The following is a 15,356-nucleotide window of genomic DNA, read 5'->3' as shown; positions in this document are numbered from 1 at the left end:
TCCCTTATGGACCCAGACTGGCAATACTGTGTCTAACTGAACCTAAAATATTGTCCCACATGGGCAAACAAGATTCCAAATCTAACAGAAAACCATCAACACTGCACAGCCACATAACCTTTCAAGGCTTATGCATGAAAGACAAGATGTTTTGAACCAATGGGAAGGATGTTGGTGGCATACACCAAATCAGCCTCTTCAGAAAAAGCAGGGGTGACAAGGAAAGTGGTTATTTTCCAAGATTTCAAACTGAAAAAAATATATATTTGTTTTATTTCTGCTTCAGTTGTTTGCCAACTCACTACATGAGGTTCTGTCGAGTTAAAGCAGAGAACAGGAATTTGGATAAAATGCATTTCCACTGACCAAGTACAGTCGGGGGTTGATTTCCCCTTTGTCATAATTCTTTACAGAACTGCAAGTTTGCAAGTTAAATAATTTATGGGTTACTGTAGAGCACAGATATGAAATATTTATTTAAGGCCAATATAAAACACTCTAACAAAGAAATTTAAATTTTGGTCATCACTTTGTACCAAGTGAATAAATGCAACTTTCAACAACAAAATAAAGCTGGAAACTTAACTTTCTCCAAGAAAGGGAAAGAATGACCCAACAGAGGTTTCTAGCCCTAAGTATTTGAGTAAATGCAAGGAAAGATCTTCCATATAGAGATCATCAATAAATCTAAACTAACCATGAAAAATATTCTCATTACCTACAGAGTGATTGGGCTATAGAACTTGATAGTGTGTGGAGTAGTTGAGATAAGTAGCACTAGTGCATTAACAGAAAGCCTGAAGAACAAAGAAATAAAGAATTATGGTTATAAAACGAATAAGGACAAAATGAATTTCATGGATCCGCGGGATCTACAAGATGACTGTGCTACTTGAGACACCATTGTGTCACTCCTAATGTGGACATGTGCAAAAGCAGATATATAGAAAGGCTGTTGGTTAGTGGAAGCAAGTCTAGCTGTACTCAATGGTTATATCTAACAGTTGTGACCAAAACACTAAAATGAGGTGCAGCTGTACATCAGGATTACAGGAAGAAAAAGCCTGTCACCCTTCTGCTGTTGTTTTAATCAAGACCCTCAATTAACACTACTCATTTTATTTGTTGTATACGGAATTCTGTAATACAGAAACTTTACATATTTAGCTGCAGCACAACAGCGACTGTGCTCCAAAATGCTGCTGATTGCCTCGGCTGGGATGTCTTGAGTACACAGGCAATTTCATAAACAAAGTCTTTTTTCTTTCTTTCTGCTCTTAAAACGGATGTACTTTCATTTTTGTCAACACAGCACTTGAATGGTCAATATACAACCTACTCATATATATTTAGAGTGTAATTTGTACTGCAAGGGATGCACACAAACAGGGTCACATGCCAAGCCTATATTGCAGCATGCAAAGATCAACCTGCAGCACCTCCTCCTCTAGAGCAAATACTGCTCAGGCGTGCTCCAAACCATGATGGATTCACTTTGAGAGTGTAGATATATTCACTTTCATCAATTATAGCAAAGGCAGATTGTCATTTACAAACAGCTTAGAAGATCTAACATCAAAGTATTTTAAGCCATTTTTTTTTACACTGTCCCAACCATATCCACCATTAAGTCTTATTCCATTCTAAGGAGAAAGAAGCCCTTTGTTCTCTTTCTCGAAACCTACCTATAATCAATGCTTCCAAAGCTAGGCAGCAGTGCCTTCCCAAGTCAGAGAACTGTTCTAATTATACTTTTGAGTTATGTTGTGGACTATTTCAATGTATTGTCAAAATTTGCAAAGCATAATCGTGAAAAAGCAATACAACTGCATCCCAAAACTAGAGGTCCAAACTCATTAAAAACCTCAGAAGTATTTTTCCAACAAGACTCCATATTTCAGGCTTTAACAGACTGTATCTGTTCTAAGAACTCTGCATTGTTATAAAGAACACCGCTGACTTAAGTGTTTACTTTCTGGAAAACTGAGCATCAGACAGGTAATTGCACTGTTTCTTCAATTAGCTCCCTTATCGATATTTTTCTTGCCAAAGTGGGTGGAAGCAGTTGAATTTAATCAGTTTTCCTTAGCTTCTTTACAGCTTTTATTGAATTTTCACTCTTCGTTTAAAGAAAACAAAGACTGGGTAGGGAAAATCTCATCTTTTAACATTAAAGTACAAAGAGAAGAGATGCAAAACCAATTTGTCAGGGCTTCAAATCAGCACATAAACAAGCTATTGCAGTCTACATGTGCATGGAGTCCAGGATCAGATCCGGCTGTGTAGCATTCCCACTCTCAGGCATCCTGCTGACACATGCAGCCTTGGGCTCACACACAAAATCAGGGTCTTCAGACAAGTCCAAAAGGGTCAAACAATTCTCAGCCAATATGAAACCTAATTTTGGCAGGATATTTGGGATGGAGAAACAATGCAATAATCTTTTAAAATAAAAAAAATACAGGTAATCAAAGTTCAGTCCATGCTTTGAAGGTATAAGCAGCAAAATTAAATCACACACAAAATACTGGAGGAACCCAGCAGGTCAGGCAGCATATAGGGAGGGAATTACCATAGTTGACATTTTGGACCAAGATATCGACTGTTCATTTCTCTCCATAGATGCTATCTGACCTGTTAGATTTCTCTAGCATTTTGTGCATATTGCTCCAGTTTTCCAGAATCTGCAGAACCTCAAGTATCCAGCAAAATTAAATCAATTTTTGTAACAATTCTTTACTCCCCAAATAGGAAAACATTCAGTTGAATTATTTGAGATCAAGGGTTCAAGTGACTAACTTTCATGGTTGGAAAAGCCAATATGTACTAGATCCCATAAAGTCAGTCTTGCTAAGTGTATCCTAAGTAGGTCAATTTAGCACAGGCTGTGACTTCAAAATGCCAGTCTGACATGTTACGGATAGAAGCTGTCCGCAAGTTATTTCTCTTCATTCCAAATTTGCTCAACTAATGACCAATTTCTCAAAGCAGCACGGGGCACAACAATCTAATTTTATGCTATTTTGCTGATATTGCCTTTCACCTTAAATCTCAGTCTACTGATACAAGTGTTTGACAGCATCTCATCCATAACCCAGATGAAGTTTGAAATCTGGAGCACTAGATAACAACATGTTCCACTTTACCCCATCTACTCTTATTTTTTTTCTGCAGTAGCTACAGGAGTCAAAAGTGCTACTGTGTCCCCAAAGTGATCCTCCTTGCAAAGGCAATATCAAATGTTGCATTCAAAACACAGGGTGCATGGTGTAGTAACTGGTTTACACTGAATTAACTGATCTCATTTATGGAAGCAACTATATTCATTGCCCTTAGGTTACAGAGTAGGTTATAAAAAAACAGCTGCAGATAAGAATATTATCCAGCTGCTGTCTACTATTAAGGATGAGCATCTGGACACCAAACTCCAGTCTTCACTATCCTAATGATCCTCAGCTAATGTGATCAACAATCTGCATTGATGTATAAAGCCTTTTGTTATGAAATAGTCCAATGTGCTTTTTCTTAACAAGTTTATTCTCACTGACATATGTTGTGAAATTGGTTGTTTTGTGTTGCCAATTTAATTTCTTCTCCCCCCCCCACCATAACTTACTATCCATGTGTTGCAGTACATTGCAAGACAAAGAAAAAGTCCCATAAATTATTATATAAATAAATAAAGAGTGAAAGAGGAATAGCAAGGTAGTGTTCATGGACTGTTCAGAAATTTGATGACAGAGGGAAAGAAGCTGATCCTAAATCATTGAGTGTGGGTCTTTACAAAGGCACAAAACAAAAACAAACTGAGCCAAAAGAATCGACCATCTTGAAAGGAATGATCCTCTTGCATTCTTTTACAATATCTCACAACCCTCCCCCCCCACAGCCAATGAAGTACAGTACTTATAAAATTTAGTCAAAGTTATAATGTAGTAAAAAGTGGCTTTCGATTTACACGCTGCAAACTCCCACAAAATACAACATGATAAAGAACCTACAATCTAGTTCAGCAACATTGATTAATGGGGTTTAAATATAGGCCAGGGCACTGGACAACTACAGTGCTCTTCAAAATAGTCTACAAGAATTATTTCAAGTCCTCTTAAATGCAGACTGGATCTTAATTTAACATCTCCAATGAAACAGCTCCAGCAGTCTAGCATTTCCTCAGTTATGCACAGGAGTGTCAGGCTAGTTTTTTGATTAAAACATCCAACCTTCTGACAAAAATGGGAAAAAAATGCCTAAAGGCCATAGGAGAATCCAGTTATGAAGGTACTGTAGGTTTAAGATGTTTACTTAAAACAACAGACAGAAAGGCGGCTCAGGTCCCTCCAGAATAACAGAATGCAATCACAAAATTATAAAGCTACCATTAAATTGCACCAATGAACATTGACTACCCACAAGGAAAAACAAGTTTACATTAAAAAAATGGTTAGGGAAACCCTTGATGTTATACATAATATAACAATGGAATGTATCCAATGCAAAACATATCCAAGGCAGAAAAGTAACCTATTCTATTGGCAGCTTCATGATTCCTTCTTTGCCGAATGTTCAGGGAATTAGTAAATAAGAGCAACAGCTGGTTAAATGCACTGGCTGGATGAAAAGAACATTTAATTTTTGATTGAATTGGGTATTTCTACCCATTTATACCATAACATGCAAAAAATCCCACAGAAAATGGGGAAAATAATGTTAAGCCATGACATCAAGCACATACTGTCATTATAACAGCACATTTCATCAACCCTTTTAATACAAACACAGTAACGACAGGGAAGGAACGACAGGGAAGGATTATACACAAGAATACAAATATAAGAATGGTAGGAACAATGTCATATAACCTTTCAAACAGCTACAACAGAGCTCTTTACATATCAATAAACACAGGATTCATGAACAATTGTAGATGCATATACGTCAATTAATGCAGCATAACTGAAAGTGTTGCCAATTTAATTTCTTCTCCCACCCGCCACCATAACTTACTATCCATGTGTTTCAGCATTATCTAGATTTCGTGTCTTGTAAGTCAGTTAAAGTAATAAAATTCTTTGCTAAAATACAGTTACCACAGGGAAAAGTTACAAAGGTTGTTCTTCAGGTCTTGCAGCATTTAAATTGATTGTTTTTTCCCCAAATCCTTCCCAAAAGTCAAAGATAGTACAGACTGATTTAAAGAAAATCACATAAAAGCATCCAAAATGGGCTGGATTACTACAGGCATGGGATGAACCCTAATGCACATAACCATAAGTAGTTGAGTCCCAAAATGCCATTAAAATATTGAACAGAACATTTAATACCTATCACTTACCTACACTGTTTTTCACACCCCCATTTCACTTAATCTTTTACTTTTTATTATTTTCCTTTTAATTCTTTACATCAGGGGTTCCCAGCTGGTCCATGGCATAAAATAAGGTTGGGAACACCTGCTTTAAATCTATTCATGAACAGGAACTAAAACAGTAAAAGGCAATCAAAACACAAAACAGCTGGCTTGGTATTCTTGCCTCAAAGTAATGGACTGAAGTTACACCTCAGGTTGACTAACATATAAGACAAGACTGCTACACTGTCAGAGGTGTCTTCTTTCAAATGAAGTGTTGAAAATAAAGTCTCAAATGCTCCCAAAATTGGGCATAAAAGATCCTATGGGACTTTAAAAAAAATTAATAATCTCTGCCATTCTAGACAGTATTTATCCTTCAACCAGCATTAATAAAAAGAAATCATCTGGTTGTTAACACAATGTGAAAGCTTGCTACATGCTATTTGGTCGCTTTGTTTCCACATAGCAGTTGTGACTGCATTTCAGAAATAAGACCATAAAACGGGAGCAGAGTTAAGCTATTTGGCCCATTGGGCATGCTCTCCCATTCCATCTTGGCTGATTTATTATCCCTCTCAACACCATTCTCTTGCCATCTCCTCATAATCTTTTAAGCCCTTACTAATCAAGAACCTGTCACCCTCTGCTTCAAGTATACCCAAAGACTTGACCTCCTTTACTGGCTGGTGGTTAAATATCATTGTACCTATTGAATTATTTTAGCATTTTGATTGAATTGGAAATCCCTGCCCATTAACATCAGATCTGGGTGCTTCTTGAAGTTTGAATGAAGCAAATCTGAACATGTTTTATTATTTCTTCACAGACAGACGTTTGTCACCAAAAACACCAGCTCATTCAAAGATATGTTTTCACTAGACGCTAGATCTCTCAGAATAGTTTACACAAGCTCCCCCAGAGGACATAACAATTCTATCATACATATAAGTGATTTCCTAGCAGTAGGTCACACTCAAAAATCTGATAAACTTTTAAGTATTTGTATTATGTTACATCTCAGAAGTACTCAAAAGAATGAACAACGTATTGCTGGATTTACTCCAGTATTTCAATAAGGTTTGCTGATATAAATTGCTTTTAAATGCAATCATTATTTTGCACACTGCAAGATTCCACAAACAACAGTAGGAATGACCTGTTAATCTATATTTTGGTCTCCAGAATCTCTACATTCCTTCAACTCAGATCTTCACTCATTTCCAACATTCTTCATTCTATCGGTGATGATCATATTATCAAATATCATTAAATTGTAAAATTCCCTCCCTACATCCTTTATGTGGCTTTACTTGATTGGCTATAGTCATGAAGAATTTTGCGATATTCTATGATGTTAACAACACTTTATAAATACAACTCTGAAATTGTCATCTCTTGAGAGATGATTGAGAGACGCTTAATCTGGACCAAAAAAAAAATCTTCAGGATCATTAAAATCAACCTAACTCACTGAAGCATCATGTCTGAAGAATAGCTCTTACAGTGAAGCACAAAGGTGTATTCTGTGTTCAAAACTGAGGCTTGTTTACAATCACCAGGTCTTATTTACCAACTATCTTCACTATGAAGAACATGTTTCACAAACATTCACAATCAGACAACAGTAATTACACTGAAGAACAATGAAGATTGATCATCCAATTTTAAAAGGAAGTAGTACAAAGCAATAACTCTGTGGAAAGACATGATTTGAAAGAGCTAAAAAGTGTGATCAAAAGAAGTTTTGGAGTGTCTTAATGGAAGAGTCAGAAAAGGAATTCTACACCCTGGAGAATACTGATGAAAGGGAGATAAGGGTGGGATTGTAGGGCTGGAGGAGGTTGTAAAGAATTAAACATCATAAAATGAGATTTAAAACAAAGTTTTAAAGTTCTTTTTTTGAGTTGGAAGTTGACTTACATTAGTAAATGTGAGTGAATCGAACAGTACTCACAGAGGTAGCAGAATTCAAGATGAAATAAGGTAACTTTAAAGGATACAGGATGGCACAGATTAGTCAAACAAGAATGAAATGGATGCAGAACAAGTGGGTTAATGGAAGTACAGTGTTAAATTTCTGTGGAGAAACCTATGGAACTGGACAAATATCCCTGGTAGAATAGGAATGCCAAACATATAATATTCAAGATAATGTCCCATAATTGTACATGAAATTAATGATAGAAGTACAATTTTTTTTTGTCAGGAGTCAAGACCCTCCCCAGTGCTTAAATGGAGAAAGAGCGGATGTTATAGAGGCAGCTGAAAGAATGGAAGGGTCAAAGGCACTGGGAAGGTAGTACACGTCTTCCTGTACAAACATATGGGAAACTGGTCCTATAAAATAAAGAAGAGAAATAAATGAAATGATAAAGGTATGATTCATTGCCATTTTCACCACCACTGCATGACAATATGGCTAATATGTAAATTATTACAAGGATGATTCAAAACATAGGAGTCTGCTAACTCAAGAGGAAAATAAAGTAAATATAAATTAGGAAACTGAAATTAGCCAATCAGAAATTTAAGGGCATATTCAGATCAAAGAGGTAAAATTATTGGAGGCAAATTGTTGGAGGTGGTTAAAGTCACGGAGGGCTTAAACAAAGTAATAGACAATCGGTTGATAACCTAATGGCATAGTTTTTAAAGTGACTGGCAAGTAACTGATGCAGAAAGAAGAACATTGTTTATTCAAAGAGAGGTTAGGATCTGCTATGCACTGCCAAATTCAACTGTAGCTTTTAAAAGGGAGTTAGATAAATACTTGAAAAGACACAGCTATTGATATATAGGGAAAGAGCTGGGAGTAGGACAAATTGGATTGATCTTTCAGATCCAATACAGACTTGATGGTCAAATGGTTCCTAGTTTTCTGTAGTATTCTGTGATTAAAATGTCAGAAGTCTGAGGTTCAGGGAAATATTAATGGGGGGGGGGGGGAATGATTTTAGATACAGTAGAAATATGAAACCATGAATTTGAATAGCAGAAATAAGCAGTAACAATGAAAAGATACTGCTTATTTCTGCTATTCAAATTCACAGTTTCATATTCCTGGAGAAAATAAATCAGAAAATTTCCACTGAAGAATATGGAAGTAACCTGCAATAATCAATTAACAATTTACAGAAGGAATTTTAAGACTATTGCAATTTCAAAACAGGAAATCATTGCAATAGGACAATGACATCTTGTATAGTTAAATATCAGCATCAAGGCTCTAATCTTTGAATAACACAGGCTGTTTTCGAACAACTGCACTCCTAAATGCCCTTGTCTTAAGCCCAGAAAGTATAAATTTTATTCAAGGCAGCAAGAAACATCAGCAGATGATAAATTTGTTCATGTCCCAGCACATTTCTGCTGGTTGTGAGCAGCCATGCTAACATTTAAAACATTTTCCTCATACTACATTCCAATGAGTAAGAAATCACTATAACTATTTATATATAAAAACTTGAATTTTATATGAATGACTGAAAATCAGTAGCTTGTAAACATTAAATATGAAACTCAACTTTTAAAACTGCAAAGTGCATTTCAGAATTTAAAGAATACAGCTATTTTTCTACTCTACCTATCTATGTACAGATAGATAAATGAGCCTTCGCTATACTAAAGAATTCAGCAGCATACCAATGTGTAGTTTGTGCACTACGCATTCCGGCCTGCTTTGCATTCCTCCATTGACAGCACTGATACCCACTTTGGGTGCACACGTATTCTCTCCCAAAACCTTTCAAGCTCTGCTACTCCTCTCCCTATTTCCTTTGAACACAACTTTGACACTTGTAACAACTCTCATATGCAATGGCTCAGAATTCAAATATAAAGAGGCACTTGAGATCATGCTACTGTTAAAAACACCTTGCACAATGCAAGTTATTGATATTACTAACTTCATGAAAAAAATCATAATCTTACACCACTAAGAGTACTAGTTATAATATCACCACCTCCAGATCATACATCATCCTAACTTAGACACAAATTTCCATTCCTTCATGATCACTGGATCAGATTCCAGTGACTTTTAAGCGCATTACTGCAGGAGCCCATCCCAAAACGAGTACAGCAGAAAACAGTTTCTCAGATCCAGCACTGCCTACGCCCAAGAACAAATAAAATATATTTATTCATAAACCACAGACACCTGATGAATATGTCTTTTCTTTTGATTTCCAAGAAGCGGCAGACAGGGGAGACACAACCTTTCATTTACTTAACACGTATCCCACAATACTCCAAAGAGCCAATGAGTCAAAATCTGCAACATACATGGCGACAACTGATGCAAGAAAATTAAATGAGATATGCTTGTGTAGGAATTCATTAATGATAAATGTTGACACAAAAAACTTGATCGAAAATTGTGAAAGAGCAAAGACTGTGGCAAGAACATGTTTTCCATACCAGAATACTTTTCAAAGAACATCTGACATTATATTCCACAAGTCTTTGAGCCAGGAGCTCCAAAAACAGTGAAAGGTAGGTAAGTCGTGGGGAACTGATAGTGCCCGAACTCTATCAGTGAACTCCAAATACTTCTGCCCTCTGTTGGAAAGAGAAAGCATTTGCAGCACCAAGCTTACCTATAACACCTTCACAAGTACCAAGCAAACAAAACTACAAGAGATGAAACAATAACTAAAATAATGTACTAAGATTCCACAATCTCCAAACATGAGGAACCAATTCATTTTACAACAGCATTACTTCAAGGCTCCAGATTTCCTTCCAAAATGCAACTGGATCTTTTGCCATCTACTTATTACAGACTGAGCCTCCATTTAATGAGATTGAAGCACAAATTACTGTATGTCAACATTTACTAAGAAGTTCTGAAGGGAAAGAAGGAAGATCGAAAAGATGAAGGATAAAGTGCTCATAAAGGTATAGGATGCCTTCTTAATTGAAGGATAAATATCAACACAAACATGTCATTGTCTTGATTTTCTTCCTGTATAATGTCCAAATGGGCTTACTTCTGACAATACAACTCTCCATCAGTACCATCAGCCTAAACAATTACATTGTTAGATCTTGTAGTCAGGAATGAAACCACGCACTTGTGACTCAGCTACAGAAAGGTGACACTGTAAACTGCCTTGAAGTGCCCAGGATGGAAATTAAAATCCTTTATAATTGCTTACAAGAGAGCTTTCTAAATTAAATCTTGTGCAATGATGAGAATGCTATACGTGAATGGATGAAAAACAGAATACTGAAGGGTGGGTTCAGGTCCTACTCCAGTGAATTAAGCACAAATCCACGTGTGACACCAATGAAGTGGGTATTGTCAATTGATGAAATGTTAAACCGTAGCTCGATTGGCCCACAAAGTTAGTTCCAGAGGAAGAGGTCAAGGTTCACTCAATATTCCTCCGCTATTCACATCAAAGAGAAGTGGAATCACTATTTACCTATTACTGTTTACCCACGAATAAAAATATCATGTAACTTGTTCCATAAGCCATTTTACACAAGAGTTGTGCCACAACAATCACCAAGATCTGCTTTCTATACAATGTCTTCCTGGAGCTCAGCAGAAAGATGAAACCTTCAGCAAACAACAAGCTTTCCTTGAACCTTCATTTACCTCACTCCCATAAGGCATAGGAGCAGAATTCCCAAATTCCCTTTCTAAAACCTCTAAAGCAGGGGTTCCCAACCTTCTTTATGCCATGGATCTCTACCATTAACCAAGGGATCTGTGGACCCCAGGTTGGGACTCCTGCTCTAAAGGTTGATGATCAGTTTTGTACCTCTTGAGCCATCCAATTTTCTGTCCAGTATCAGACATTTGTCAGCAGGCATATTAACAATAGTTAAGAAATCTAGGCAGAAAAACTGAATTTGATTACTTTCTCGAAGTCTACATGTGCCATTTCCAAAGTGGCTTTGTCACTAGCTAGTGGTAGAAAAACAAATAACATGTTGATGATGGGTCTTGATGAAAGGTCTTGGCCCAAAACATTGACCCACTCCTGATGAAGGATCTCGGTCTGAAATGCCGATTGTTTATTCATTTCCATAGTTCCTCCAGTATTTTGTGTGTGTTGCTCTAGATTTCAAGCATCTACAGAATCTTTTGTGTTTAATATGGAATCATTTTTTCCTCTTAAGCATAGTCTTTACTGCCACCATCCCAAGTTAACAAAGCACACTTTAGAAATTAACATTTGCAATTATTTAAATTTCACACATCTTTCTATCCAAAATAGACTGAGGGGAAGAGGTGGCTGAAAGAAGTGAAGAAGCAATTTCTATGTCATCTGCATTTTGTATTACATTTCCAGAGATTTGTGCTCTAGTTTCTTCAACAGGTTAAACCTTGCTAAATAAATCATCAGCAACCTCCTCCATTCCCAATGAAGACAACTGTAACAATCCAATCACAGACGAATTGCTTCAAGGCTAAAACACCTTGACTGAAGACTCTAGCAAAGCAGTTTTTTCATCTGAAGATTTTGACAGTCAAGCAAAGCATTTTTATCCTACAAAAGTAAGAACCTTTGCAACGGCCATCAAGAATGTGGAAATTGCTGAGGTCTGAACACATCACTTGCAAAGTCTTCAACATGGTATAGCTTTGAGAAGATTTGTTATCAAATACATATTGATTTCCAGCATCTGCAGAATCTCATGTTTATAATACCTTTCTGGCCCTTTCTTGTGAATAAGACTTCTGTCCCTAATGAGCTTTTATTCAATGACAAACAAACCCTAGACAGGTGACAATGTATTCACGCAAAGCACAGCAAGTACTGGCATCATAACTCAGCAGCTGATGTTCACCCACAATAACAAGACTCACACACAAAAATGTAAACCTTGGATAGATACTACAAACTTTCCCAATGGGGAAAATTAAAGCCCACAGAGTAATGAGCAGGCCAGACAAGCAAAAATCCAGGTTTTGAGACAAATGCTACCAGTATTATGCAGAAATCAAATAACACTGTATTGTGCATTATTAAATTTTTTTTAAAAATATTCTTTAACAAGAGCTCACAGAACACAATCTCAACTTCCATGAAAAAGTATCACTTCACAGTAATGTGAAAAAGCACAAGTTCCTGTTTTCTAAGTACAGGATCCCAGGATACTTCTTTGGATTTTGGGGTTTTGAGTGAGAATCTCTGTCTCCTGTGAATCTCTGCATCTTGCATCCACTTGCATCTTGGTCCAATGCTTTGACCAGACTGCTTTGGCAATCTGGTCTAAAACTCTATGATCTTGATTTTATTTTTCTGGGCATGCACTGCTAATTGGGCAAGGGGAGGTGAATTCGATCGATCAAAACTGTGGAAGGAAAGTCATATTCTTATATGCAACCCATCCAAGAAATAATCGTAAATCAACTGATTAGGTCTAAGGACCATCATTCTATATACTAAAAAAACAGCAAATGCGAGACTTGGATGCACCTTAACATGTGTAGACTGATTGTCAACCAATATATTGACATTCCCGGGAAAAGAAGAAAACAAGGAATATTTCAGATAGCCAATTAGAATTAATTTCCTTTGCAACTAATCCCAAACAATTAAAATTTAGTTTGTCGTATCTTCCTAATCAGCATGCATCTGCCCTACTCTCTCATCAATCTGAATCGTCACTGGTGAGATTTTAAAACAAAATTTAAATTAAGAGGCTGCGTAAAACGAAGGAAATCCAATCTGATCTACGTTTTTTAAAAACAATCTCAAGTCTTCTCAGGTTGCGAAAATAAGGATTCAGTTTATTATTATGGCTGCGTTTTAAAGACCCTAGGCCCACACAGTGCCAAATCCACGGCTCTCCATTTTAGGTTCGCCGAAGTAGGGGGAGCTGCCGCCTTTACCCTCTACTCGAGTCACAGGCTTTCGGGTGACTTTTAGGCCTCAAGTTGCTTTTGGGAGAAAAAAACAAGCTAAGCAATGTTTCCACACAAATAAACAGTAAATAAATTAAATGAACCATTATCGAAATTCGCGAAAAATCTTCCCGAATATTAAGAAAAGCTTTATATAATTATAATATTTTCATAATAATGCTTTTAAGCAAATACTTACTTTTTGATTCTGTTGGGCCAGTATTGGCCAGAATGAAGACAGTCACCAAGGCTAATATCGGAGTCTTTATCCCCATTCTGGGTCTGGAATCTTCCTAATTCAAATTAATTCCCACACCCCCCTCCCCCCCCCACACACACACACATACAACCCTGGAATAGAACAGACTAAAAACCAAAACAAAACAGGGTTGAAGGGCAACTGGCAATAGAAGTTATTTTCTTTTTTGGATATTTTTCGGGGTTACTTAGGGGTGGGAAGAGGAGGAAGAAAATGTCTCGCAAATAAAAAAGTACAACTCTTCCCAATACACAAAAAATCTTGAATTTTCTTTCAACAAGATTAAATAAAGTGATCTTGACAGTAAGACTGGATCGAATCCTTCACTTTGTCCGTGAGAGGGGAAATGAAATAAATTGTTCCTTTTTCTCCAGTCTTTTTTCGAGAGAGTTTGTTAGAGATTTTGCAGCTTTCCCCTCTCTTATTTCTTTGCAGGATTATATTTTTCCACAACTGAAGAAGCTTTCTGCAACCTCTGGTTTCTTCTTCAAAGACAAAATCTCCTCTTGAAATAACATTGGAGTTGAAAAGGCTGAGGCTTCACTTCCCAATACAAGAAAGCTCTCATTTCCTTTGCTTTTATTTCATCTTTAAACCTCCTTGTTTCTTGTTGTAATTTCCTTTCAGCCCGATGATATCACTGGAAGAAGGAATTGTTTAAGTTTATTTTTCCTGTCACATTTACCAGGTCCTGAGAAGAGGAAGAAACAAAATCCAGTCTGTTGAGAAAATCAATCAGCAACAAAATCCTCTCCAAGATGATCCAAACTTGATTTACCTTTGGCTTCCTGCGTTCTTTTTTTAATATTGCAGTCTCCCCAGAAGAAGTATCAGCTCAAGTGCCCAATTAACCAAAGGAAATATTCAATCAAAATATTTAATAAATTATCAGAACACCAAGCGAAAAACTGATCAATAAATGCCTGTAATCCTTGAAGGCTTTTTCTCCCCTTTGGCTTCAACACATTCCAAAGTGATTGTTTTCTTCCCAGTATTTTTTTTCGTCAACAACGTTTTTTTTTGTTTCTTTTCTTTCCTGTCTTTCGTGTGCTTCTTTAAAAATGAATTTAAATTTATGCTTTTAGTAGGTATACAACACCGAAAAAAACACAGACGACCAGGAGAAATCGAAAAGCTTCGAACCAACAGACCAAACGCAAACTTCTTCTGGCTATGCCGAGTAAACAAGAGCCGCCAACCCAGGGAGAGAGAGGGGGTGGATAGGGAAAGGAGACGGGACGACTGCAAAACATGAACCAGGATTCCACAGCTTCGTGGACTGGAGTCTGATATTTTAAAAAAAAACGTGGATAGAGCGTGCAATGAAAAGCAAATTAAATATCTGGACTTGGCTGCAAGCAAACAAGATTCGTAGAATGTGAGTGAACAATGATAAAGAAAATAAAGGCTGTTCTGCTTTTATTGGATTGGAATTAAGGAAGGTAATAATCAAGAAAGTTATTGTTTATTAAAGGTGTAGTAAGCTGTAAATATTTAATGAGGATGTTTACATTTTCTTTATTTAATATTTTAACAGATGTATTAAAAAATCTTTTTTTCTATTGCCACGCACTCTTCCCTGCCTTCCCACCTTGCAAATGGCAGAGATTATGGAGGACAATATGGCCACTTGTTTATCTATAGCATTAAGGGCACACAAGCAATCCTAACAAAAGAAAAGACAAATCTAAATTCTGCACCATATCACTGCCACTCTGTATTCTTCATAAAATTGGGTTCATTCAAAATTTCACTGCCAAGTTACAAATGACTATAACACTTTTACTTCCTGACCTACTCTGGCTTCCGACCTTCTTTTAATAAATACATATATTTTTAAATCCTTCCAAGGTCTCTCCCTTCCCTATCTCTGTAATTTCCCC

At 36.7% G+C, this 15,356-nt stretch overlaps 1 protein-coding gene across 3 annotated transcripts in view; it reads right to left on the bottom strand.

The window, feature by feature from the left end:
• The window catches only part of LOC140188211 (insulin receptor-like), a 242,434-nt gene extending 227,662 nt beyond the window's left edge, over positions 1–14,772 (bottom strand). For 2 of the 3 annotated variants that reach the window (XM_072244263.1, XM_072244265.1), the window contains exon 1: positions 13,414–14,772. In XM_072244263.1, coding sequence (XP_072100364.1) covers positions 13,414–13,489 — 76 coding nt within the window. In that variant the 5' untranslated portion in view covers positions 13,490–14,772. The remainder of the gene's footprint in view (positions 1–13,413) is intronic. The other variant, XM_072244264.1, reaches the window with a different exon arrangement.
• Between the last annotated feature and the right edge of the window lie 584 nt (positions 14,773–15,356).

Source organism: Mobula birostris, chromosome 26 (assembly GCF_030028105.1).
Source record: "Mobula birostris isolate sMobBir1 chromosome 26, sMobBir1.hap1, whole genome shotgun sequence".
Classification (NCBI taxonomy): domain Eukaryota; kingdom Metazoa; phylum Chordata; class Chondrichthyes; order Myliobatiformes; family Myliobatidae; genus Mobula; species Mobula birostris.
This window is presented reverse-complemented; position numbering and strand designations above follow the sequence as displayed.